The sequence below is a fragment of the Citrus sinensis genome, chromosome 5, assembly GCF_022201045.2.
Source record: "Citrus sinensis cultivar Valencia sweet orange chromosome 5, DVS_A1.0, whole genome shotgun sequence".
In the NCBI taxonomy this organism is placed as follows: domain Eukaryota; kingdom Viridiplantae; phylum Streptophyta; class Magnoliopsida; order Sapindales; family Rutaceae; genus Citrus; species Citrus sinensis.
This window is the reverse complement of record NC_068560.1, coordinates 27,621,728-27,649,664: the sequence shown is the minus strand read 5'-3', so window position 1 is coordinate 27,649,664 and position 27,937 is coordinate 27,621,728. Positions and strand designations below refer to the sequence as shown.

General features: G+C 34.3%; 5 protein-coding genes across 5 annotated transcripts in view; 3 read left to right on the top strand and 2 right to left on the bottom strand.

The window, feature by feature from the left end:
• The first annotated feature begins 6,930 nt into the window (after positions 1–6,930).
• LOC127902408 (uncharacterized) lies at positions 6,931–10,366 on the top strand. Its single transcript, XM_052441316.1, has 5 exons — positions 6,931–7,604; positions 7,688–8,466; positions 8,623–9,394; positions 9,524–9,629; positions 9,725–10,366. Exons 1-5 carry the CDS (start codon positions 6,931–6,933, stop codon positions 10,364–10,366), a joined length of 2,973 nt encoding a protein of 990 aa, XP_052297276.1.
• A 159-nt stretch (positions 10,367–10,525) lies between these two features.
• Positions 10,526–11,407, top strand: LOC127902407 (uncharacterized). The gene is made up of 3 exons (XM_052441315.1): positions 10,526–10,783; positions 10,877–11,089; positions 11,183–11,407. Exons 1-3 carry the CDS (start codon positions 10,526–10,528, stop codon positions 11,333–11,335), a joined length of 624 nt encoding a protein of 207 aa, XP_052297275.1. The 3' UTR covers positions 11,336–11,407.
• Positions 11,408–12,887: 1,480 nt separating this feature from the next.
• Positions 12,888–13,879, top strand: LOC127902406 (uncharacterized). The gene is made up of 4 exons (XM_052441314.1): positions 12,888–13,165; positions 13,263–13,367; positions 13,462–13,528; positions 13,871–13,879. Exons 1-4 carry the CDS (start codon positions 13,014–13,016, stop codon positions 13,877–13,879), a joined length of 333 nt encoding a protein of 110 aa, XP_052297274.1. The 5' UTR covers positions 12,888–13,013.
• Positions 13,880–16,246: 2,367 nt separating this feature from the next.
• The window catches only part of LOC127902526 (putative disease resistance protein RGA4), a 39,498-nt gene continuing 27,807 nt past the window's right edge, over positions 16,247–27,937 (bottom strand). The window contains exon 3 of the mRNA XM_052441804.1: positions 16,247–16,576. The gene's annotated coding sequence lies outside the window, so the exon portion shown is untranslated. The remainder of the gene's footprint in view (positions 16,577–27,937) is intronic.
• On the bottom strand, positions 18,098–19,441 carry LOC127902404 (putative disease resistance protein RGA3). Its single transcript, XM_052441313.1, has 2 exons — positions 18,728–19,441; positions 18,098–18,673 (listed from the first exon to the last, which is right to left on the bottom strand). Exons 1-2 carry the CDS (start codon positions 19,439–19,441, stop codon positions 18,098–18,100), a joined length of 1,290 nt encoding a protein of 429 aa, XP_052297273.1.

Here is a 27,937-nt window from a genome sequence, read left to right as displayed (position 1 = left end):
ATAAAGAACACCACCTGTCTCCTCACAATAACCCTCGAGAATACAAGCACAAATAAAAATGAGGCAATTCCTGCTCTGCTCTGTCCTCATGTACGTAATTCCTCTGCTAAGAAATATTGCCTTAAAATATCGGTAGCATATGCATGCATGACCAGCAAATCAGTTAGACATATGAAATTATCAACCACACAGGAAATCAGCAAATCAGTGGTTTCATGAATTTGTAATTGAACATCAGAACATGAAGAGTACAGAGCAATGGGAAAAAATAATTAACTAACCAAAGAATTTTAAATCCAAATAATATAATTAACGTGTGAAAGCAAGGTTGAAGCCCACCTTAGAAGTTTCTGTCTATAAAGGCCAATAAATCTCCTGCTATCTGCTTGCTTAGATCTTCATGTATTTCCATACACCTTTTACTCTACTCAGTTGTTCAACCTTCCTTGGTTTTATGTATCTATTTTATGTGTATTGAGAAGGCTAGTTACCAGGTGTCAACTCTTCTCTTTAAAAGATAAAGTTTGGAAAAATGGAAAGAAAGACACCCACGGCCAACTACCAAATCCAAGGCAAAATTGGTCTTCCCGATTGAGTAAGTGAGCCCTGAAAATTCATCACCCAGCTTAAAAGCCAAATGAATGTAGTCTTGTGATTGGTGTAATTGGTTTTAAAGAAACTAGCATGAATCGCCACTCAAAGCCAGTAAATAGAGTCGAAGGAGATGCTAATGTACCACAGCTAACATAAACATAATTTGATCAGCCGAATGACTACCAAATGAAAAATCAACATAAACTTAACATAACCGTTAGGATTTAATCCAAGCCCTACATATCGGTAGACATGTTAGCAACATGATGTTACCAATCTTTAACACCTTTAGCATTCAAACCTTGCTCAAGGACAACTGCTGTGGTCCGGTGCTGCAGGCCAAAAATTTGATCTTTGAAGCAACCTCACTCACCTACCTAGCTGCAAAAAAATTTTTTGAAATGCCTTGAAAACCTGTAACATTATATCCGAATAATTATCACATAACTTGTGCTTGTAACGTAATGCGATTGCAGTGCAGTCGTTAAGTGTACACTTATCTGGCCATTTCGTCGGAACAAATTCTTTTGCTTCTCTCAAAATGTGCATAATAAATAGTAATATGAACAAATACCTATTCATGAGTGTTAAGATATTTTTGCATATCTTTTTTTTTTAGGACTAAAAGTGATAAATGGAGAATGGAATTGAGCAGGGAAAGTTTGGTAGAAGATGCACACACTAGTTGTGGAATTATACCGTTAGTCATTTTATTAAAAAAAATAAAATAAAAATAAAAACCTCGTTGAATGATTATTTGCTAGGATTAGAAAAATTTATGTGATAAGCAAAACGAGATGAAACCACAATCTCGTTTATAAATATTAATGTACCTCAATTTTTTAAACCAACTTTAATTTTGTGATCCTTGATGTGTTTTTCGATAATATCGAGCCATTTGGGTCTGTGTAATAAGTGGTTAGTATTATATTTATTATGTGGCTCGTAAGCCAACTGGGGTTGTTGTTTAGGTTTGAATGACAAAACGACAAGGAAAAGCGAGAAGGAGAGGAGAAGAAGAGAGAACATGAACAGCTTTTGACTGAAATTTGTGGGTTTGTTGGACGCAGATGGTGAAGATGACGATGAAGCTGCAGCCATTTGATTGAATTTTGCTTCACGTCTTTGTAGAAAGTTGAAAGATTTGTTTTGAGTCGACATTTTGTTTTAAGATTGCATGGCAGCACGTTGAGCGTTGTCAAATTGTTTTCTCATGTGTAGGTATTTTATTTTCACGCGCATTTGATGCGCGTGGGTAGATTTATTAAATGCACTTCATTTTTTTTAATTAAGATTAAAATGTACTTCTAAGTTGTCAAATTATGCTCTTGTTATCTTATATAACAAGGTACACTTGTCACCCATTTCCAACTCTCTCACAAATTTTCACGGCCATTAGATTTTTATTAAACAATTGTTATTTACTTTATATTTGTTATCTTATTATACAAGATAATAAAACCCGTCAAATTATAAATAAAATATTTTACACTACACAAAAATTTACACTACATAGGAATAAGGTTTTTGAAATAATAACAAAAAGTACAAGTAAATAAAATATACTTATTTAAGCTAAACACTACATAAAAAGTTTCTTTTATATTCTAGTCTCTCTCTCTCTCTCTCTCTCTCTCTATATATATATATATATATATGTGTGTGTGTGTGCAATCTAGGTATTTCTTTAAGTTCTTTTTTTAAAAGATTGGAGAGTACATTAAATTTAAATCGATTTTTTTTTTAGCTCATACCTCCGCTAAAATTCAAAATCTATTAGCTAACTAAATAAAAGTAACTAAGTCATTGAGAGTATAATTTAGACACTAATAGATAGTTGAAAATTAATATAGAAAATTAATATAGATTAGTTGATTGGTTGCTTTCTAATCCAACAAAATTAATATAGAAAGAAATAAATGACGACCGATAAATATTCCAACATTATGTATTGCGCCGAAGATTAATCTCCCTACTACAAAACTGAATTTCTTTGACAGAATGCTTTTTCACGTGGTCATGTATGTGTCAAAGTTTTGTGACAAATATATTATTTTGCTGATGTGGCAAACACAATCGTTTCAAAACCTTAGAGGCCTTTCTATAAGAGAATAGTTGCAAAATTCTGTCACAAATAGTAAGTTAAGTGATTTTTGACAGAATACTATCAAAAGGTTTAAGTAAAATCTCACTTTTTAATATTTTACAAAAATGTGTTTTAAATATTTTAATTTTGTTTGACATAATTTTATCAATGAACTTTCTTTTTAAATTTGTAATTCCACGTAGGCATTGAAAAATGACATAATTTTAAAAGATTTCAATGACTTAACTGATGTGAATATGTCTTTAAAAAGTCAATGATAAAATTCTATCAAACAAAATTTACTATTTTAATTATCTTAGATTGCCAAGTTTGCCACCTCATCATATTAAGAAGGCATGCTCAACCAATAAGAATTTGCCATCTAAAATGTTCGGTGGGTCTTTCGAAAATCTTGGCTCGAGTTTGAGATTGAGTGTTTCAGGTTGGACTCAGCCTAAGCTCAGTGAAAAAAACCCAATAAGTGCTAAAAAAAAAAAGAGAATATATATTTTATTTTAAATTGAAATACACATTTAATATTTGTTTAACCTATCCAGAACATATATTTAAAGTTTTAAATTTTAATTAACTTTCAATACGTAATCTAATAAGAAAGCTTATAAATTATAAATTTATAAAATATAATGAAAAAGGTTTAAAAAAATTAAAGTATAAACCTGAGGTTTTACAATTAAAATATCAAATAGTGGCAGAATGGGCGCCCAAAAAGTGCGCCAAATCAAAATAATTCAAAATTCTTCTCTTCAATCCCCTTTTTATTTTATGTGCCGCTGAAATAAAATTAACACAAAAACATTCTGAAATTGAAAGCTTGGAACGAATCTCACGCCTCTCGCCTTCTCTTTCTCGCATTTCGCCTTCCTCTTTGGCTCTTCGGCTCTCTCTCTCTCTCTCTCTCTCTCAAAGTGACGTAAAAAAATTATTTTTCTTGATCTAGTCCTCACAAATAAGCCGTTTACTTTACTTTGTTCTTTGTTTATTATAAATTTAATCACGCTTTCTACATTATAATTTACGGTCTCTGTTTACTTTTATTAAAAATTATGATATATGAATAATAATATTCGCTTGTTTGCAAAATTGTCTTCGATATCGACTGTATTTACAAGATTATTTTTTTTGGTTGCAATCTTTCTTATTGAGATTGTTTAATTAGTCGCGATTGCAATTTTTACAAGATTTAATGAATGTTACAATTTAAATAACAATTTAAAATTTGTACACCAGGTGTTTGTTATAATGCCATGTGTTATTTTCAATAGATTTTTTTTTAACATGTAGTATAGGCTTGACAATGTTTTATAACATTCATTAAATCTAATTCTCATGATGAAATTAGAATAGGTTAATTGGCCTAAACCTAAATACTATGTAATATTTACTTTTAAAAGACGTATGGCATTAGATTCAACTTGCTAAGATATTGGAGAAGTGTTGATGCAATTTTCTGTCATGCCTGCGGATTCAACTTGCTAAGATTTTGGTTATGCCTTCAGGTTCAAGCATTGTTGCTGATTATGTGAGCTGTTGAGATTTTAGTATTGAGCATGTCTTTAGATTCAATTTGAGCAAATGTAATTGTTCCTTTTAAAGCGATGTAATTGGCGTCGGGAGAGGATTGTAATCTCCAATGATTTATGGTTCTGGCAAAAAGAAATTTTCTTTACGTTAACTTGCGACAAAATGTATGTAATTTTTTATGATATCAGCAAATATTTAATAACAGAATAGTTGAAATATTTTTAAATTGCATTGTGGTTTTTAAAAATATTTAATGGATAAAATGATTTTATAATCGTAAGGGAACTACAAAAATAAGGGTTGTTGGTAATTGAAAAGAACAAATTAATTATTTTAAGATTAATAATAATAATAATAATATTACCTAAATTTTTGACATAAATTAAGCTCAAAAAAATGACTCAGCATAAAATGTCATGTAAGCATAAAACTTATTTGCCATCTCAAATGCCATGTTTACAAATTGAGATGCCATGTCATTTGCCACGTCAGATTCCATGTAAATAAAGAATTGTAACACAATTCCTTGACAGAAATATTTTGTCATTAATCTATATTCTTACAAGGACTTTTTGGACGGAATAAAATTATGTCAATAACATGATCTGTGACAAATTTATTCTGTCAAAAAACCCAATTTTGTAGCGGTTCCAAATAACAATTTAGTTTCATTCCTTCTAGTTTTGTCAATAATTGATTCTGTTCATGGTTAAAATAAATTATTTACTTCTCTAAAAATGTGCATAATTTCCCCACTTATAAAGTGTCAAGATAATTTTGCCTTTTTTTTTTTTTTTGAGGACTGAAAATCATTAATTATTTTCTTGATGCCCATTTCACTACTAGAAAAATGAGTTTTACTGACACTTCGTTACTGACACTTTGCAAAAAGTGTCAGTACTTATGTACATATGCACCATTTTCCGCTTTTGACAAATAGGAATCAGGGATTAATGATACTAGGGTGTCAGTAAACTAAACATCAAAAATCACTAACACTAAAGTATCAATGATAAAAAAATTCATAAAAATTTTGTTTTAGCTCCAACTCGAACCTGGGAGCTCTAAGATTTAAAGCTTTAATGTTTGGAGCACAGACCATCAAATCTCGATGAGTCAAAGTCATAATAATATTTAAATTATTAAAAAATGAAAATATAAATAACAATAACATAAAACACACTTGTTCTCCCCATCTAGACTATATCGATTGTCTCTATCTTGCTTTCATCGTTCACTTTCGCTTTCGTTTTTCTCTTCTCGATCTCTTCTGTTTTGCACTATCCATTTACAAATTAAATTCAATTAATTTAGATAGATAATGAAAACCTAAAACTCTGATTCGTTTTTCCATTTTCCCCAAATTGAAACACAAACCAAAACCCTAATCGCTTGTTATCGAAGGGGTTTTTCTCCAACTTAACCATCCAGTGGCTATACTAGGCAAGCAAGTAAAAGCCATCGACAAGGGGTGAAGTGGCACCATCGGTTCGGTATTCAGGTAATCTCATTCTCCCTGACAAGTTAAGTCCAGAGAAAGAACTGTAGAGGAGGTTATCAGCTGGTAATGGCGGAATGTTTTATTTTTTTGTGCAATTTAATTATTGGGTTTGTTTTAATTTGGCTTATGAATAATATTTTTGAATTTTTATTTTTGGGTTGTTTCAGATATTCAGAAATTGAACAGTCGTGCAACCCTGGTGGGTTTTGTTTTCCAAATATTTTTTTTATTTATTTATTCGTAACTTGAAATTTTTGTTCTTATTTTTCTATATCTTCACTCACATGCAGTCCAAAAATACAGGCATTTTAAGTGGTGCATTACTTAAACTCAAAACACTTGCTGCTGCGACTCAGTTTTTTCTGCCACATTTGAGGTCAGTTTCAAACTTTTGTGCATGTGATTTACTGTCATTGTTATTTAAAACTAAGAATGTGCATTTTTTTTAGTTTCTGAAATAAACTGTTAGCTCCGTTTCTTAACTTTGAGCAATAAGTTAGTTGATTTTGAATGTACTAAAATATGAAATTTGATTTTAGCTTTTGCCTTTGTGATTAGGAGATGATTGTTTGGGTGTTATATTAGCTGAATGACTGTGTATTTAGTGGTTACAAACTATTTACATCTCTGTTTCATGTAAAGAGAGGCAAATTTTGTTATATAATCCTACTTGTTTATTTATTCTGTTTTGGTTGGACGATTTGTAATAGAGACAATGACTATGATATGAATTAATTAAGTTCGTGGTTGTGAGTATTTTGAGATTGTATAAAGTTGATGATTTGTGTTTGATTCAATAAAGAAATGCTTGTTTTAAAGTAGTTCTGCATGTTGTATTTGAAGTTAAAAAATGATTTATAGAATCTTAAAAAATGGCTTGCAAAGTGGTATGAAGACATTATTTATTTGAACTCTTAACTTTTGTTAGTTACTTGACTTATGAATTAGTTCGACTACTTAAAAAGCCATTAGCACCCATCTTACCTATTAATCTCCTATTTAAGTTTCAAAACTTATTTTGTTTCAATTTCAGGATTTTGTCTAAATTATTATTATAATTAATGATTTATAGGGCTATTAATGATTTTCCAGAATTATAAGTTTATTATTACAACTATAATCATAATAACATTGAACTTTAAATTAATCATGCAATTTAATTAAACTTAAACTAACATTACATATGTGAACAGGTAAAATATTTGAAATGGACAGAAGTTGGATAACTTGTGATAGATTGTCTGTAGAGTATCGTTCTGGAGTTGCTGATTTCTTAGATTTTGCCATTTTGAATGCTGAAAATCGAATGTCAATTAGATGTCCTTGCACCTTTTGTTGTAATATGGAGTTTCATACTCCTCAACAAGTGAAGGATCATTTATTTGAAAAAGGTTTTCTCCCAAGATATATTGTTTGGACTTGGCATGGTGAGACTGACTCTAAATCTACATTTACAAACTGTGAAGACCATTCACATAGTCAAAGATTTAGATGTCATGATTACAGTAATATAATTGACATGGTCGAAGATGCTTACGAGCATTGTGATAGAGATCCTAGTTCTTTTAAGGATATGCTTGAAGATGCTGAAAAGCCTTTGTACCCGGGTGCAAAACATTCAAAGTTATCTAGTTTAATGAGACTTTACAATGTGAAAGGGAACTATGGGTGGTCCGATAAAGGGTTTTCTGCTTTGTTAGAAGTCCTTGCTGATATTTTGCCAAATAATAATACTCTACCTATGTCAATGTACGAGGTTAAGAAAACAATGAAAGTGCTAGGCTTAGAGTATGAAAAAATACATGCATGTCCAAATGACTGCATTTTGTATAGGAATGAATTTGCTGATCTTGCTGAATGCCCAAATTGTGGAGCATCTAGGTATCAAAAAAAAAAGATAGCTCAACAAAATTTAGGAAAGGGGTTCCTAAAAAGGTATTATGGTATTTTCCACCTATTCCTAGGTTGAAAAGATTGTTTCAATCACCACAAACAGCTCAAAATTTAACATGGCATGCTAATAAAAGAATTAGAGATGGCAAACTTCGCCACCCAGCAGACTCACCAGCCTGGCAACTAATTGACAATAAGTGGCCAAAATTTGCACAAGAACCTAGAAATCTCCGTTTAGCTCTCTCAACTGATGGGGTTAACCCACATAGTACACTTAGCACTACTTATAGTTGTTGGCCTGTTATATTAATAACATATAATCTTCCTCCATGGTTGTGTATGAAGAGAAAGTTTTTGATGTTGTCACTTTTGATATCTGGCCCTAAACAACCTGGAAATGATCTAGATGTATACCTAGCACCTTTGATTGAGGACTTAAAAACTCTATGGGATGTAGGTATTGATGTTTATGATTCTTATAGAAAAGAAACCTTTAATTTACGGGCTGTCTTGATGTGGACAATTAGTGACTTTCCAGCATACGGAAACCTCTCTGGTTGTACTGTTAAGGGCTATTATGCTTGCCCAATTTGTGGGATAGACACTTGTGCATGTTGGCTGCCACATAGTAGGAAAATGTCATATATGGGCCATCGCCGCTTTCTACCACTCGGTCACCTATTTCGGAAACTGAAAAAGATTTTTAATGGGAAGCAAGAGTGGAATGAGCCTCCTAAAACTTTGTCTGGTGAGGAAATCTTTAATATGGTGGAAGATATAGATATTAAGTTCGGGAAAAAGAAGGCCAAAAAGCGGAAACATGATGGCGGTGGTGGTGGTGGTGGTGGTGGTGATGAGAACATAACTGAAAAATTGTACAAAAAAAAGTCAATCTTTTTTGAATTAGATTATTGGAAGCATTTATTAGTTCGCCATCAATTAGATGTGATGCACATTGAAAAAAATGTGTGCGAAAACATATATGGCACATTACTTCATCAACCAGGCAAAACAAAAGATGGGATTAATGCTAGAAAAGATCTGGAGTCTTTGAAGATCAGGGGAAAACTAGTTCCTGATGAAACAAACAAAAAAAACAAAGTCCTACCTCCAGCTCCTTATACTTTGAGTAAAATAGAAAAAAAACAGTTTTGTGAAACCTTGCTGAGTGTGAAAGTCCCTGATGGGTATTCTTCCAATGTCCAAAACCTTGTTTCAATAGATGATTGTCGGCTTCAAGGCCTTAAGTCCCATGACTGTCATACTTTGATGCAACAATTTCTACCACTAGCCATTCGAAACTGTTTGCCTATAAATGTGAGAACGGCCATAATCAGGATGTGCTTCTTTTTTAATACATTGTGCTGTAAAGTGGTAGATCCTAATACTCTTGACCAATTGCAAGAGGAACTTGTAATCACTTTATGCTTACTGCAGCAGTACTTCCCACCTAGCTTTTTTGACATAATGATCCATTTAACAGTCCACTTAGTTGAACAAGTTAGGTTATGTGGGCCTGTTTATCTTCGATGGATGTATCCTTTTGAGAGACAAATGAAAACTCTCAAGGATTATGTTCGCAATCGCTACCGCCCTGAGGGTTGTATTGTAGAAAGTTATATTGCAGAAGAAGCACTTGCATTTTGTGCTGAGTACCTCTCAAATTGTGATGTTATTGGGCTGCCTACTGGTTGTCCAACTGATTTATCTATCGAAAAGCCTTTGGGAGGTGCAAACATAAAGGTGGTTGATGATCCTTTGTTGGCACAAGCACACCGGTGTGTTCTAATGAACACCCCTGAAATCCAAATATATATCGAGTAAGTTGTTAATTTTTCAAAAAAATATTACTATTGTATTATTAGATTAATATACTAGTTTTTAAATCTTAATATGTTTCACTGTAGGGAGCATATGCATTATTTGGCATCAAGAAACCCCTATAAGGCAAAAACAAATCTGTGGTTGCAAAATGAACACATACGAACATTTTCTGGTTGGTTACAAGCAAAGGTTAAAATTACTTAACTAAATACAATATAGGATATAAACTTAACAAGATTTTTCTACATGTTACTAATTACTGTACTTGTTAAATTAATTTATAGGTGGCACATGATAAAGCAAATAATGTGCCGATTGACGAAATAGTGTGCTGGTTAGCAAACAAACCACGCTCAAGCGTGGTGACCTTCTCTGGCTACGAGATAAATGGCTTCAATTTTACAACGAGGGACCGGGACTGTAATCGTGTGACCCAAAATAGTGGTGTTAGGGTTGTTGCTAACACTCTACAGATTTCAAGCTCAAAAGATAAAAGTCCTCATTTTGGAGACATGACGTTTTATGGAGTCATTGATGAGATTTGGCAGCTTGATTATCTAATGGTTAAAAAAACACTTTTCAAGTGTGATTGGGTAGATGATAGAGGGGTTTGCACTGACAATTTAGGTTTCACTGTAGTTGATTTAAATCGGATTGGCTATAAATCTGATTGCTTTATTCTGGCTTGTCATGCAAAGCAAGTATTTTATGTAAAGGACCAGCTAGAGAATAATAAATCAATAGTTTGTTCAGTGACCGACAAAACTTATAAGTTAAATGGGGAAAGATGTGAAGACGTGGATGTATTTTCTCCATTATCTAACAAACTTCCAGTATGTGAGTTGGATGAGAAAGATGATGAAGGAATTTATGACAGAAAAGATTGTGATGCTATTCCAATAGATATTGATTTAGAAAATCAGTGAATGCATTATTGTAGTTAGTTTCCAGCACCAATTTTCAAAGTTTTCCAGTAAGTGATTTATTTATTTCATTATATGCTATTGCTCTTGTATTAACTTATTAATCTAAATGATATACTTATTTATTTTAATCATTTTCAGGATTGTAGGAGATGGCTGACGATGTTGAGTTCACTCTTCCGGAGCTCGACGGAAGACCAAGGAGAAGAAAACAAACAAAAAAAAAAAGGTTTGCAAAAACAAGAAGTTAGTCATGAAGCTGCAATTGAGTACAATTCTTATGGTGTTCCGGTTGGTAAGGGAAGAAATGATCTTAGGAGTTACATTGGAGTCATTGTACGTGAAACAATTTCAATTTTACTTGATGATTGGAGGCGTGTGCCACTGGAGATGAAGGAAACTTTGTGGGTTCATTTTCAGGTTTTGTTTTCTTGTTTCATAGTATGTTTAAAGATTTTATATAACTTCCAGATTTTTTTAAAGTTGTTGCTAATCCATGTTATTGGTTGACAGAAAAAATTCAAATTGAGCTTGAAATGCAAAAGCCAAGTATTAAAGTGGATGGGGGTTGCATCAAGAAACTTTCGTTGTGAACTGGCAACTGAATTCGTTCTACCTAACAAGGACGATCGAAAGTCACTAAGGTTGCCTCCTATTGAATATCCAAGCATTAAAAAAGAAGATTGGAAACTTTTTGTTGACAAAGTTTTGTCTGAACAATTTCAGGTGTGTTGTTTGTTAATATTACCTGATTTAATTGTTGGTAGTTACTAATAATCAGTGGTAACTTTTTGTTCTTCATATAAACTGTTTGTGCAGGAAAAAAGTAAGAAGGCAAAAGACAAAAGAGCAAAGAATGTCTACAACCATCGCTTGGGTAGCACAGGATATGGTGGCATGTTGTATAGAAAAGTAAGTGTGGTAATATGGAGTAATTACAGTAACATAAGTAATCTAATGCGTATAATATAATAGAATCAATTATTTATGTTTTATGTCACCTTGTAACAGAAAAAGGAGAGTGGAGTTTCTGAGCGGGAGATTGATCGCAGTGAAGCTTGGTTAATGGCACGAGCAGACCGAGATGGCAAATATGCTTCTGATGTGACGCCAATTGCTGAGAAAATAGTAAGTCACTTGTATACTTAATTCTTATGAATTTTCTTTATAATATGTGTGTGTGGGGGTAGATATTAACGTACATATATACTGCTTTTTGTAATAATTGTATGGCAACATTTACAATTGACAGAAACTCAGTAAGATTTCATCAGAACTGATTTCTTCGCATATTAAAAGGTTAAAACTTGTTTGAGGTGTTGTCTTGTAATATTTTCTGTAGTTTCAATTTGAACTGTATATGGATTTGCTTTTTGTTAAAGATTCAAGAAGGATATTAGTTTAGTTTAGCTGATGTCTTGTACTCGTAATTGCGGATTTACAATATTTTTTTTTGTAGAATGAGCTGAAGAGTCATGTTGAACAAGGAACATTCCAATCACAAGGGTCACATGACATTCTAGGTGAAGCTCTTCAGAAGCAGCCAAATGGAAGTAGGGTGCAAGGAGTGGGGCAATTCGTCACCCCATCTATGTACTTTCATGTCCCTGATGCCACTGAGTTAGCAAGAGAAAGAAAGACGTATCAAGAGAGTTTCCAATTCATGTCTGCTCAATTAGAACGCATGAATGCAAGGTTAAACGCGTACAGCAATACTGAAGTTGGAAGTTCTAACTTTCCTAAGCCCAAAACTTCCACTGGTGTTCAGATTGACAATGATCAACAATCCCCTGAAACTCTTGGAAAAAGAAAGGTATATGGCCTGTTACATGTCATTATTTTATTTCCATTTGTATATGCATGTATTACTAGTAATGGTATGTATTTTGATTATTGCAAAGGCTGATTTCCCATCGGGTAAGTCGACTCCAAAATCTGTGAAGAGTAAAATCAAGGACAGTCCCACCACAATTTCCCAAGCAACTCCTCAACAAACCCCCGAAAAAGTAGACTGTGAAATTACTTCAAAGCCCACACCGAGAAGATCTCCTCGACTAACTCCTAAAGTACTAGATAAGCAGTTCTCCTGTCATGACAAAGTACCCAACAAAGAACCACCAGTCATCAGACCAGCAGAAGTACCCAATAAAGAACCACCAGTCATCAGACCAGCAGAAGTAGCCAAAAAAGAACCCAGAGTCATCATACCAGCAGAAGTAGCCAAAAAAGAACCCAGAGTCATCAGACCAGCAGAAATAGCCAAAAAAGAACCCCGAGTCATCAGACCAGCAGCAAAAGACCTCAATGTACGTGTGAAGAATACACGGGCAGCAGCACGATCAAGAAAGAATGACAGGAGTGAATATATGAACATGTTTACCATGTTCATCGAGAATTCTTTACCTCGGTTGATCAGGATTCGGCATGACACAGCAACCTTTGGTGAAATTTGGGAAACACACTTGGACAAAATGATTTGTGCTGAAATCATCGAGTTTAAAGAGGTCTCCAACTGCATCATTAACATATGGATCAAGTACGGTAAATCATAACTTATGTTTTAGTAAACTTGGCCCTATTATTTTGTTTCCTATATTCAAACTTACTTCGTTATATATATTTGTTTCCTCTTAGACACCTGTATGAGGAGATGGAGAGCAATGGAAGTACTAAACCAGTTCAGTTTGGGCTTTTTGAGAAGCTATATCCAAGGGTCAGTTTCAAAGACAGGACTCAATACATTTCAAAACTGTTAGGCTTGGCAGAATTGGGACAAGTCATCGTATTCCCGTATAACCCTGGGTATAACCTTTTTCATTTGCTAGTAATATTCTTTAATTTGTAGATTAATCACTTTTACTTGTAATTCATGTGTGAGAACAATTTTTACTTTGTTTAGTGCCCACTGGGTGTTATTGGCAATTGATATGGTGAGACGTACAACCTATTACCTTGATCCTTTGGAAGGTAGTCCTGATGAAGAGCTAATGCAGATTGTCAATCAGTTAAGTTTGTTATTTGTATCTTTGATCATGCTATTTTATTTTTATGTCTTATGCTAATTATTTGCTAACGTTAGCTATGTCTCTTAATTGTAGGGGGATTCGAATACATCAGAGTTTAAATTCTGATACAAAGGCCAATGTTCAATGGATACCTGTCAAGGTAAAAATCAGACAAACCTAACTAATTATTGTTAACGTACAGTAAAAAATTAATGTAATTTTGATCTTGTAGTGTCCGAGGTAGCCGAGCAGCTTTGAATGTGGTTACTATGTGATGAAATACATGCAAGATATCATCACAAATGTGAACGTTCTGAAAAATAATGTAAGTATTGAAAATGATTTTTACAATACTGTATCATATTGTTTTAATTTATTGTGAAATGAATCAGCTCAAACACCTGTGTGCTTCTTTACAGTTATCTTTTTATTGCGTATTGTATGCATTTTATAAACTGTGAGGGTACTTATAATGGTGACTATGTTGCATACTGTTGAATAGATTATATGAATATCCATATAGACATGAATTAGGATTTGGGATATACACAATGTACTGCATATCCCAACACAAAACAATTGTTTGGGTTGCAAAGTAGTTGTTAGTGGGGATGTGCTATGGTGTCATTGCTTGTACTTTACTTTGATGAGGATAAGTTGTCATCCTAATTAAGGTTTTGTATCTACATCCATATTTGTATTAAATCGCGTACTGTTGGGGTTCACAAGTTGCTTCGGCTATCAAATATTGTTGCTGTTGGGGTTCACAAGTTGTTTTTTTTTTTTGAATTACCATGATCAGGATGTTCAGTATTTACCTATATAATTTTGGATAAAACAGTAACATTGTTGGAGTTTATTTGTTGGCTTTAATTGTTAACACACAAATGTATTTAAATGAATGATAATTAAGTAGTTTAGTCAAGGATTTTCGGTGAATAACTTGTTTTAAAATTAAAGTTCAAGGGAGTTGAGGAATACACTGTCAAGGACCTCTCGCGACTTCGTGATCAGTGGGCTACATACGTTGCCAAGTTAATTACAGCCTACAATCGCGAGGTAACATACAAGTAATTTATGATTATTTTTCCTTAAAACAAATCTGTGATTTATTTTTTGTGGTGTGCTAATTGATTTTATATACTTGTAGGTGGAAAAAAAATGAAGGCATATGCGGACTCCAAAATCAGTGACTCCAAAATCAGTGACATTGTTATCTGTTTTTTCTTCTTGGCTAAATTTTCCGAAATTAATTTAGTACTTTATCGTGAATACTACTTGTTCAAAGCTTAATTTTGTACTTGAACTTGTTTTTTACCCCCAAACAATGATGTATTTGAACTATTTTAATTTAACTGATGTATTTGAAATGTGTATTATGTGAATTGCATTACAAGATTTGGTATGTTTAATATATTTTGGGTTTATTTTAATTGTAAAATAAACATGAATAATGTCATTAAAAAAAATAAAACACAACCGGTATAGCACCGTTAATACTGACACTAATTATTTAAATGACGATAAGAATTTTTGATGTTATTGAGTCAGTGGATTCCTGATACTGTAGTCACATAAATCAGTGACATGTAAATAGTATCATTAAATGCTAACGCGATTGAGTCACTATCCTTGTGACTCTCTAGTGACACAAAATACTGACATAAAAATAGTATCAACTGATACTAACATCATAGTATCACTATGGTGGTGATACTATAGTGACACAAAATACTGACGCAAAAATCACTGACACCAAAGATTAGTGTCAGTGTGTTCTGGCTTGAGCATTACTGACACAATTAACAAGTGTCAGCAAAAGTAATTACTGACACTAAATTGGTGTCAGTAAAGCCCATTTTTCTAGTAGTGTTTGCAATATATATATATACGGTATCTTGCTAAATGATCCCCGTGACATGATCATGAGTAAGCATCTACCCTTTCAGATGATATTTGGTTGGAAAATTGGACAGGAATAGAGAAATAAAAGGAGAAACAAATGGAATAATTAGAGAGAGGAATGAGATTCTATTTATTGTTTTGTTATAAGTACAAGCACCGAAAATCAAACATGAGAAAATAATTGAGTGTTTTTTTGTTTACTTAAAAAATACGTATTTTTGGTATTTGATATTTAATAGAAAATTCAAAGTAAAATCAAATCCATTTGTAATATAAGTTCGCTTCATTCATAAAATAAACGTATAGAATAAAATTTATAAATGTTACTTATACAAATGCATACTACTATTCAAAATAATAAAAATTTTGCATTGGAAACAATTTTGAAAAAAATAAATAAAAGTTTTTAATGGAGAAAGGAATAGAGCAGGGAAAGTTTGGTAGAACATGCACCCTAGTTTTGGAATTATGCCGTCAGTCATTTTATAAAAAAAATAATAATAATAATAATTTGATCAACATAATTTGATCAGCCACCAGAGCTTTACTTCAGTGATTTTCTCAAACGGTCCTCAGAACCTTATCATGATGCATGTATATTCTAAGCTTCATGACATCATTTTAAAAAAGTTTTGCTAAGGTAATTTGAAATTTGTTTTATTAAATGAATGTTACATTTACTGGTATGTTTAATAGTTTGTGGGTAATTATTTATTCTGTTTTGGATAAAAATTTTGCTATCGAACAAACTAATAACTGAACTTGACTTATTTTTATATAAATTTTATGTTATGATCATTGTAGGTATGTTATTTTTAAATTATGACCTCATGTAAAATCAAAATTTTTAATTTCACTATTTTTTATAGAGTTTGGTTATGATGATTAAATAATGTGATAAACACATACAAGGCAAAAAAAATTTACGTGGTTCGACATATTAATTAATATGCCTACATCCACGGGTAGTAATACCGATAATCCACTATGTAATGAAAAATTGTACAAATAATAGTAAGCTCTCAGATGCAAATAAAACGAAAAGAAACACCAATCTTAAGTTCTTAACACTCTAAACCAATCAACCCCCAGCAGCTCAACGTCGCAAGAGCTCTTTCTGTATGTGCTTTTCCTTATTGATTCTCTTTACAAACACAAGGCTCACAAAAAACAAAACAAAACAAACAAATTGCTGAATACTGAAAACATACATAGCAGATTAAAAAAGCACGCGCCGCGCCCGTCCCCCAATTCCTTCTCTGCTACGCCATTTACGTAATTCCTTTTTGGCTGAAAAATATCGCTTTCTCCACCAAAACAAATGAATCAGTTAGACAAATATATCTAATTATAATGGTTTGGTGACGTTATTATACATATAAATATAAACAATTGGACATGCATCAGCAAATTAATGAAGAAGAGTAGAGAGCAAATGAGAAGGAAAGCTTATACAAATCATAGTTACTAACCAGAGTTAATTTGATTCCTTTCCTTGTTGACTCTGTTCACTGTTGGACTAGACGTTTCATCTCATGCACTCTCACGTCTGTCTGTTTTCGATCCGCTCTTAATTAATATTTTGTTAATTAATTGGCTGAAAATGAAAAGTTTCTTTAATATTTCATTAAGCAGAGAGCAAAGGAATTGACGACACACTTATAATAATTAATTTCTAAATTGGATTAATAAAAATAACAACTCACACGTTCTTTTAAAATAGGACATCCCCAAATCTCCAATTTCTGGAGCGTTGACTTCTGAAGAAGGTGATCGGGCAGTGCTTTTAATTTAGGGCAACTCTGAATTGACAAGGAAGAAAGACGTGGCATGATTATGATTTCTCCCTTTATTGCAGTCCCGCAATCCCACTCTTCCAGTTCTTCCATATTACGAAATTCCAGCTTTTTCAATTTGGGAAAGGCAATAACTGAGGAGCCATCCGTATCACTTTCTACTCCCAGAAATTCATTACCCACTCTTTTCACACTTTGCATTCCTTCAATTTCAAGATATTCAAGGGATGGCAATTTTCCCAAAGGAGGCAAATGCTCGCAATTTCTGCACCGGAAGAGAGATAAATCCCTTAAGTGTTAGGAAATTGAGCTTCCTCCCAAGATCACTCCAAGTAATTTATTAAGCAATAAATTAATAGGAAAAATTAAATAGAGAATACACCAATCACACACACAAGATTTACGTGGAAAACTCCAAATCCGGAGAAAAACCACGGCCGTTGTCACAAGACAACCAGAGAAAAATATTCACTATTTGGAAAATTATTACAACCACTCTCAGAAATTATTTTCTCTCACCCAAGCCCCAAATACATAATCCTGAGAAATACCCCTTAACAAAGCAAACCCGTAATACCCATATTGAGGAGCCAAATGCTCCTTCAATATAACTACATGCTTAAGAATATTTCTCTCCCATGTTGGAAGCTCTCAATGCTTCACTTGCATTCACCAATTGAATGCTCTCAATTGGATTGCTTCTCTTGGATTTTTTTGGGATACAAGCTCTAGATTGAGAGCTTGTATTTATAGGCAAAACTTTGCCTCAAATGTCAAACAAGTGGCCAAAACCTCAAGCTTACGGCATCTAGAATTTCTCAAAGCCAAGTGCCAACCATTCTTGTCAAAGCTTCTAGATGCAGCCATGCCAACCATTCTTGTTTATTTCTTCTAGATGCAGCCATGCCAACCATTCTTGTCAAAGCTTCTAGATGCAGCCAATTTTGACATTAAGTTGGTTAATGACATGATCCAATTTTTGGGGACAACATTCCTCCTCCCTCTGTAATCATAAATCTGTAATTTCTTTAAATTAGGAGGTGGTCCCAAGGCTTCAAGAAGCCGTTCATCTTCATCCTCTCATTCTCCCTCCTCCCAGCTTGTTCTTCATCTCCATCTCTTAAATGATCAAAATGAAGTTCCAACTCAACGAGATTTTTCTTTTTCTCAAGTTCAGCCCTTCTAGCCTCCCCCGCATCTGACACACCACCCAGCCCACGTATAGTACATTCTCGAAGGAGGTTAAGCTTTTTAAGAGACCCAAGGCTACATGCTCTGTCATACCCTCCACCCACAACTAACTTCGTCACCCTCCGAAGCCTGATTAATTCCCCAATCCCTACCGGCAGGTATCTTAAAGAATCAGTGTCATCATTGTCTATATACATCAGCTTTCTTAACTTCCCAATCCCTCGAGGTAATTCTCTAAGATTTTCACAATCATCAACGTTTAGACGTTCTAAATTATGTAACTCACACAACGTCTCGGGTAATTTTTCTATCTTGTTTTGACTTTTCAAATTAAGGTATTTCAAATGTAACAATTTTTCTATATTTGTTGGAATTTCCTTGATGTCATTCACACTTGACCACGGTTTACGCACCTTTAAATTTAATGCCCTTAAACAAGTTAATTTATCAAATAATTGAGGTAGGACTTCACTAGACCATGAATATTCATCACTTTTAACTAAGAAGCTACGCAATCCTCGCAATCCTTTAACATTATCCCAAATGGAGATTGGAACCGAAGCCCTCCCACGTACAATTAACATTAAATGACGGATTTTTTTCTCCTCAAAAGAGCTCATAGTTGACTCTTCACTACTACCACTATGAATTTCTACTGTTAAACATTCATTACTACATAAATATTGGGCAAAGTCATGCACGATATCGTGCATTTTGCAATTAGAGATTTCACCATCATCACCTCTGTCAAAATCCTGAAAGAATGAACGGCTAGCTAAGATGTTGAAATACTCTGCACCAATATCCTCCATCTCTTTGGCTCCTTTCTCACTAAGATAACCTTGTGCCATCCATAGTTCAATTAACTCTTCTTTTTGTATGTCGTAGTCTTTCGGAAATACGGCACAGTAAGTGAAACATTGTTTGACCTTGGAGGGCAATTCATTGTAACTCAACAATAGAGGGGCTAAAAGGCCTTTCTTAATTGCTTCTAGTTCCCATATCTCATTCTCTAAGATATTTTGCCATTCTTTTTCAGTGCTTTTAGACCGCAGGAGACTAGCAATTGTCTTTGCAGCTAAAGGTAAGCCCTTGCACTTTTTTACAATTTCTCTACCAATTTTTTCTAAAAATTGCCAACGACTGAAACACCGACCAGCATTCCATTTCAGACAATACATTGACAGAGATAACATGAGTTGATTGTTGTGCAAATTTTAATGTACTCGCAAGCGCACGAATCTATTGTAGTATAGATCAATGGTGACGAGTGTCGATCCCACGAGGAGGTGGATTTTAATTATATATAGAATTAATTTTGTAAATGGGTAGTTGGATTTATGGTGGAAATGATTTAGAATATGCTAATACTTAAATTAAAATGGCGAGAATAAATTCTAAAATTGGAATTGCAATGGCGAGAATAAATTGAAGATAATTCTATTGAAATGACGTACTTGGGTATTCGGATCCGTATCAACATGCATCATGGGCTAAATAATCCGTATTAATGCCAATTAAATCATGAGGGGGGAATCCACACCTCATGAACCACGCTCTAATCAATATGGTGCTAAGGGCTTATCGTGCCAAATAATAATAACCTTATACTAGAGAGCCGGTGTAACCAAGGCGGTATCTAGACAAGACTATTATTATTTGTCGACGAGAAGTCAAAACATCCACAAAAACTAGAGGGGAAGAGAAAATAAATTTACCAAATTAAGCCCATGACACATGTTGAGACTTCACCTTCAACCCAAGCTTGAAAGAAAATTAGCCACTCATAATTGAACTAGGGGCAAAATGGAAATTTATTAAAATACGAAGAAAATACAAGATAGAGAAGGAATTACAGAAAATGGATCCCAAAAATGGATTCAGAGATATCAAATTAGGGGGGGGAGGCCCTCTTTTTATAGATACATGGAGTAAATCATGGCCATCGGATTAAAAACAGTTTGGACGCTCAGGATTGCGCCACGTCATCAGTCAACAGTCCACGGTTTGACCACGCGGATGAACAGTAACACGGTTTGACCCGACTTTGAACAGTAACACGGTTTGACCCGGATGAACAGTAACGCGGTTTGGTTGAAAATAATCCTGTGTGATGCATGCACCGTATGCGAGATTTTTCGTCCACTGATATGCTGCCACGTCACCATCAACAGTATATAAGAATTTTAGTCCAACAGGATCGTGACACCTCATCAGTCAATGCCACGTCATCGGTCCGTCTATGTGAACAGTGTCGTGAACAGTAACGTATACAGTACCGTACACGTGAATAGTACCGTACAAGTGAACAGTGTCATTTTTCCTTTTATGCTCCTCCTAAGGTTTTCGACCGTCCTGAGTTCAAAAGTGATGTCCGTTTTGCCATCTGATTTCTCGTTTATTGTGAAATGACTATGATGCCCCTAAAATACATAAAATACTTAATTAAAATAAAACACATGTAATTAAATAACAAGAAGGTTAAATACATAAAAGTAAGGGTTGTTAGTAAGACTTGAAATGTAAAATGACGGTTTTCTCCTTTATAAATATGCATTTTCTAACACTCAACACACCCCCCAACCAGCTTATTGCTAGTCCCTAGCAAATGAAGCGAAAATAAAATTCAAATTCAAAATGATTTTTTTTTTAAATTTAGAAACACTCGTGTTTATTCAATCAGATTAATGATAGCAATCAAATAAAAGTATAAGCATTATCTCCAGTCTAAAGTAACATCACACCCACATCAACCATCCACATGAATCAGCCCAGTAGACTTTGTTATAGCTACTTTCAAGAATGACATGTCAAACCCCAAAATCTCACTGGAAGTAGTGACACTCTCACAAAGAAATTAAACCCAATAAAAATAGTCACTCCAATGAATGATAATTGAGAGAAAATAATGAAGAAGTGATATCACATGCTCTCACCAAGATGAAATAAATATGCCCTCAGTTTAAAAATAATACGATCTCAAGTCAAATAAAAACTGTTAGTCAACCCAATTTATTTATTTATTTATTTTTTTTATATGCACCACTACATCTTTTTAGCCCATATAACTAGCTTTTACTTCAGATTATAGTTCCCTAAAATCAGGAAGGACTTTTATTAGGATGTAACGTAGGCTAGGGACATGGTTAATAAAGAAAGGAAATAAGGAAAACAAAGTGTATGTTTGAGAAAAATGCAGAGAAATTTTTTTTTTTTTTTGAAAGTTGCAAGGTGGATTTCACCTATTATTGTTATTTTTATTCTTTTGAAACAACAACTTTTGTTTTGTTGTGTTTTTTTTTTTTGGTATAACTTCACTGAACAACATAATTATTTACATTTTCTCAAACATAAATAGGTGATGGAACTTATAAGATATCGGGTAATACTCCAAATCGGAGTGGGTCAAGATGATAAGTTGACAAAGAAAATGTTTTTTTTTTTTTTTTTTTTAAAGGCTCAAAAGGGTTAACTATGGATATTTAATAAAAGGGATGGCTAGAAAGGCTCAAACGGATCAAAGATGGCCTTTCCATCGTCTTTTAGGGCTCTAAATAACCTTCCATATCTACTAGTTAGATGGGCCTCCAAATGTAGCAACACACTTTTTTTTTTTTTATTAAGGGTTAACTCAAAAGAAATCTAGAGATCATGTATACAATAATAAACTGTTAAGCTGTATAAAGAATGGGCAAAAGGGTTACTCTCCAAGAAAAATGATAGGCTCAAAAACTCACTTGGTACTTATTATGACATGTTCATTCCTTCAAGCAACTCATATTTGTCTCCAACATCAACATGTAGAGTAGCAAACATAATGTAACATCACTTAAGACCAAAGATAATACAAATACTAAAATTTGAAATTAATCATGTCATCCAATGTTAAAACAAACCACACAAAATTTTTTTTTTTTTTTTTAAACAACATTCTACCCCCCAACCTATTCTAAAAAAAAAAAAAAAATATGCATGCAGAAATGTGAAAATGATGTAGAAAAATTAATTTAGAAAAGTTACATTTAAAATGATAGAAAAAGAAAATGATTTTTTTTTTTTAAAGAAGATGCGTTTCTAGAGGCACTACACTCCATATTCAGACATCTTCGACTCAAAAGTTGGAAAATGTATATTTATAGAGGAGAAAATAAAAAGAAGAAGAAAAATAAACATAAAAACAGAATAAAGAAAAAGAAAATGTCTGAAATTTTTTTTTTTAGTTTTTTTTTTTTAATTTTTTTTTTAAACGATGAAAATGCGTTTCTAGAGTCACTACACTCCATATTCAGCCATCTTCAACACAAAAAGTTAGCGACAGTTAGTTTCTACAACAAAAAATTAGTAAAAACTTAACCAAAGTTCCATAATTGTCGACTATTCCCTCCCCCCAACCAGAACGAAACATTGTCCTTAATGTTTGAAATGAAAGAAGTAGAGTTTAGAAGACATCACCTGGGTGGTGCAACACAGAAGAAAATATTTACAGGCGGAGAGTTAAATCTAATTTTTTCTTCTTACTGCTGCTACTGTTACCATCATTATTTGGACGCTCCAACACAAAGGTCCAGGGGTCTGGCTCCGGTCTATAAGCTTGTAACAGATCAAGTAGCTCATTAGCAGTGTGAGCACAAATAAAGATTTTTTTTACATTAGCGGGAATGAAATAGTTTTTTATTGCATGGTTAAGAAATGCGATAAAGCCATCATAAAAGTTATTGACATTTAACAAACCGATGGGTTTCTGGTGGATGTGCAGATGGGCCCAAGATGCTAGTGTGATAAGTGCCTCTAGTGTTGCAAGATCTCCTGGAAGGAAAATAAAAGCATCAGCATGATTAAGCATTGCAGTTATTCTTTCTTGCATACCTGAGACGACTAACTCTTCTCCAGTTGATGAGTCAGACGAACTGCCCAATGGTTTTAGGACTCTTGGGATGATGCCTAACACTTGACTTCCTCTGATAAAAGCTGCTTCTGAGACCATTTTTGATAACCCTCGGTTACCTCCTCCATACACCAAGTGTAATTTTCTCGCTGCTATGCTTCGACCAAGATCTATGGCTGCCTCAACGAACTCTTTATGTTTGCCATATGTAAATCCAGAAAGCACACAAATGTTCTTGAATTGTCTATTGGAAGTAGCTGACATTGTGATACTTCTCAAAAATAATTTGTGAGTGCTTGACAAAAAAGAAATCACATTTAAGAGTCTCGGTGATAGTGGGTCATGGTTGTGTATGAGGTAATATGTCAGTGTCAAATAACGCGTAAAGCACGTGGCTCGCAAGTCAAAAAGAAAACAGTAAAAAGGAAAAAGCAAACAGTAATAAAATTATTAAAGACAATAATGCAAACAATAAGACAATAGTGAAATAAAATAACAATAAAGTAAAAGGATATTTACAGGTAGTTGCGACTGTGGCTCACATCTTCCTCTGGTTTTACGTCCAGAAACGGCTTGAACGCCCTCTATGGGTCGAGGATAGGCTTCCTATCCAGTTTTCTTATAAACTGGCAAACAGGGTCGTTTATAGTCAGATTCCCGAGACTATATCGTGCATGCTCTTTCTGGAATAATGGCCATAACTGGAGAATCGCTCCTTGCACATATCCACTGGGATGCGTTTCAAGAGACAAAAGGATATCATCCAATGACTCCTTATTCAAGCCATCCCTAATGAATTGAATCTTATCTTCCCTGTTATCAGACATCATTCCTAAAGAACATGGGTTTTTATTGCAACTCATTCTGGCACACTTATGACAAGCAACAGAAATTCTTCGAGCTCGTCGTTTTCTTGCATAATTTCCTTTACCACAACCAGGCATGTATGCAATAAATTTTGGAGGTAACTCACCTGCCGATCGTACTTTAGCCTCGATTAACCAACGGATGTCAGCAGGTATGTTATTCCTCATGAGTAATCGCATGCGTTCGGACCGAGCTTTATAGATAGTAAGGAGGGCATTCTGAGGAAGTGAAGGGAATCGCTTGTGAAGCTTTGCTAGAATCTCGTTTCTGTCCATACTTTCGCCTCAGAATATCAGTTATTATGGGAAACTGAAGTAACCGACTTGATTGTCACGGAGTACCGTTATCCGCCACTTCACCGGGGTAACAAACTAAAGCACACAAACAGAAAAACAAATTAAAACACACAAAGAAAATTAAAATCGTCCTCTTATTGAATTTACCTCAAGCTCCAACTGGATGTCGTAAACACTTCTCTCAATGTCTCTGAGTTGGCTTTCTAAACCCTCAACATAGGCTACTAACTCTGGTGGTTGTAGAGCCCAAATGCGTTGTGTTTTACAAAATTGAATCTGCCTTTTGAGATGAGTTTTGACACGTTGAAGTGGTTTAAGAATGTTCAGGAGGAACGGTCTAAGTATGAGACTCATGATTAAAAATGATAAGAGAAAACTTAATGGTAAAAAAAACACACTTATGCAAAAACAATTTCAATTAGCAAAAGAATAATATAAAGAAAGAAAGAAAAATCAAATCAACGAAAAGAAAAATCAATTCAAATCTGGTGGGTCACTCAAATTTATTTCGGTGTCTTCTCCATGTGGTTGGTATTCTAGATATGGCTTTAATCTTTGACCATTAACTTTAAACGTGACACCGTTCTTTGGGTCCTTAATTTCAATTGCCCCATGTGGAAAAACAGTATGAACAATAAAGGGACCAGACCAACGAGAGCGTAACTTACCTGGGAATAGGTGCAAGCGAGAATTGAACAAAAGCACTTTCTGACCTGGAGCGAACGATTTTCTCATAATTTGCTTATCATGGAAGACTTTCATTCGTTGCTTGTAAATCTTGGCATTTTCGTATGCATCATTGCGAATTTCTTCAAGTTCTGCCAGCTGTAATCTTCTTTCTGAGCTGGCTTGCTGCATGTTAAAATTGAATTTCTTGATGGCCCAATATGCACGATGCTCGAGTTCCACAGGTAGGTGGCAAGCTTTTCCATATACTAGCCTGTAGGGTGACATCCCAATCGGGGTCTTGAAAGCCGTTCTATATGCCCATAATGCATCATCAAGTCTTAATGACCAATCGTTTCTGTCCGGCCTCACCGTTTTTTCTAATATGTGCTTTATTTCTCGATTGGATATCTCAACTTGGCCACTGGTTTGCGGATGATACGGAGTTGCCACTTTGTGTGTGATTGAATACTTTGTCAAAAGAGCTTTGAATGCTTTGTTACAAAAGTGGGCACCACCATCACTGATTATTGCTCGAGGGAATCCAAAGCGCGAGACAATGTTGCTTTTCAAAAATCCTATCACCACCTTGTGATCATTGGTCCTACATGGAATTGCTTCTACCCATTTTGATACATAGTCAACAGCAACCAATATGTATTGATGGCCAAAAGACAGGGGAAAGGGTCCCATGAAGTCGATACCCCATACATCAAAAATCTCAACCACTAAAATTGGATTTAGTGGCATCATATTCCTTCGCGTAATGCTCCCCATTCGTTGACACCTATCACATGAAGAACAAAAAGTGTAAGCATCACGAAATATAGTTGGCCAATAGAAACCACATTGTAAAACTTTAGTCACTGTTTTCTTAGCACTGAAATGGCCTCCACAAGCTTGTTCATGGCAGAATGAAAGGATATTCTGAATTTTACTTTCTGGGACACATCGTCTAACAATTTGGTCTGCACAATACTTGAACAAATATGGGTCATCCCAAAAGAAATTCTTTATCTCTGCAAAGAATTTAGCCTTGTCTTGCTTGGTCCAATGCTCTGGAAGTTTACCTGTAACAAGATAATTAACTATATCAGCATACCAAGGTAATACTTCCACATTCATTAATTGTTCATCTGGAAATGACTCATTCAATATTAATGGCTCTGTAATTGAGTCAAAATGGAGACGAGAGAGGTGGTCCGCCACAACATTTTCTGTCCCTTTTTTATCTTTGAATTCCAAGTCAAATTCCTGCAAAAGTAACACCCAACGAATTAGTCTGGCTTTTGCATCTTTCTTTGTGAGAAGATATTTAAGAGCAGCATGATCCGTGAATATAATTATTTTACAACCAATGAGATATGATCGAAATTTCTCTAATGCAAACACTACTGCTAGCATTTCTTTTTCAGTAGTTGAATAGTTCAATTGTGCATCATTTAATGTCATACTAGCATAGTAAATAACATGGGGAATTCGATCAACTCTTTGTCCTAATACTGCTCCTACTGCATAATCAGATGCATCACACATTAGCTCAAATGGTAGGCTCCAGTTTGGGGCCTGAATGATGGGTGATGATGTCAACAACCGTTTTAATTTTTCAAACGCCATAAGACATGAATCATTAAAGATAAAAGGTACATCCTTAGCAAGTAAATTGCATAAGGGTCTAGAAACTTTGCTAAAATCTTTAATGAAACGTCTATAGAAACCAGCATGCCCAAGGAAAGATCTTACTTCTCTGACTGTTTTGGGTGGAGGAAGATTAGAAATGAGATCCACCTTGGCTTTGTCAACCTCAATACCTTTGCTTGAAATGATGTGACCGAGAACAATACCTTGTTTTACCATAAAATGGCATTTCTCCCAATTTAAGACCAAGTTCTTCTCGATACATCTCTGCAGAACTAGTGTTAGATGATGTAAACATTGATCAAACGAGTCACCAAAGACAGAAAAATCATCCATAAAGACTTCAAGGAATCGTTCAACCATATCAGAAAAAATGCTCAACATGCATCGTTGAAATGTAGCAGGTGCATTACATAATCCAAATGGCATCCTCCTATATGCAAATGTGCCAAAAGGGCAAGTGAAAGTGGTTTTCTCCTGATCTTTTGGTGCTATGGGGATCTGATTATATCCTGAGTAGCCATCTAGAAAGCAATAAAATTCATGACCTGCTAATCTATCAAGCATTTGATCAATAAATGGTAAGGGAAAATGGTCTTTACGTGTGACAGAATTCAACTTTCTGTAATCAATGCATACACGCCATCCTGTAGTCACTCTAGTGGGTATCAATTCATTATCAGCATTCATAACTACTGTGACTCCTGACTTTTTAGGGACAACTTGTACAGGACTGACCCATGAACTATCAGAAATTGGGTAAATGATACCTGCGTCTAATAGTTTAAGGACTTCTGTTCTAACAACTTCTTTCATGTTAGGATTTAACCGACGTTGCATCTCCCTAGTAGTTTTAGCATTTTCATCAAGGTGAATGTAATGCATGCAGTCTACTGGGTTTATACCTTTTATGTCTGCTATGGTCCATCCTAATGCCCCTTTGTGCTCTTTCAAAACATCTAACAACTTACCTTTTTGTTCGTCATTGAGGGATGATGAGATGATTACCGGCAGAGTGCTTTCTTCTCCCAAAAACGCATATTCCAAAGTGTTGGGCAATGGTTTGAGCTCGAGTTTCGGTGGTGATTCTGATGATGGAATGAGTTGCTTCTCTGATGGTGCTAGTTGTTCAACTCTTGATTTCCATTTATTAGTGTCCAAGGATGGTGCGGAGTCAAGCAGGGCGTTGACCTCATCGACCGATCTGTCAATATCAAAATTCAAACCAAAGTGAGTTAAACATGTTTGTAAAGGATCATCACTAAGGTTTGAAACAAAAGTATCATCAACTAATGCTTCAATTAAATCCACATCAACAATTCCAT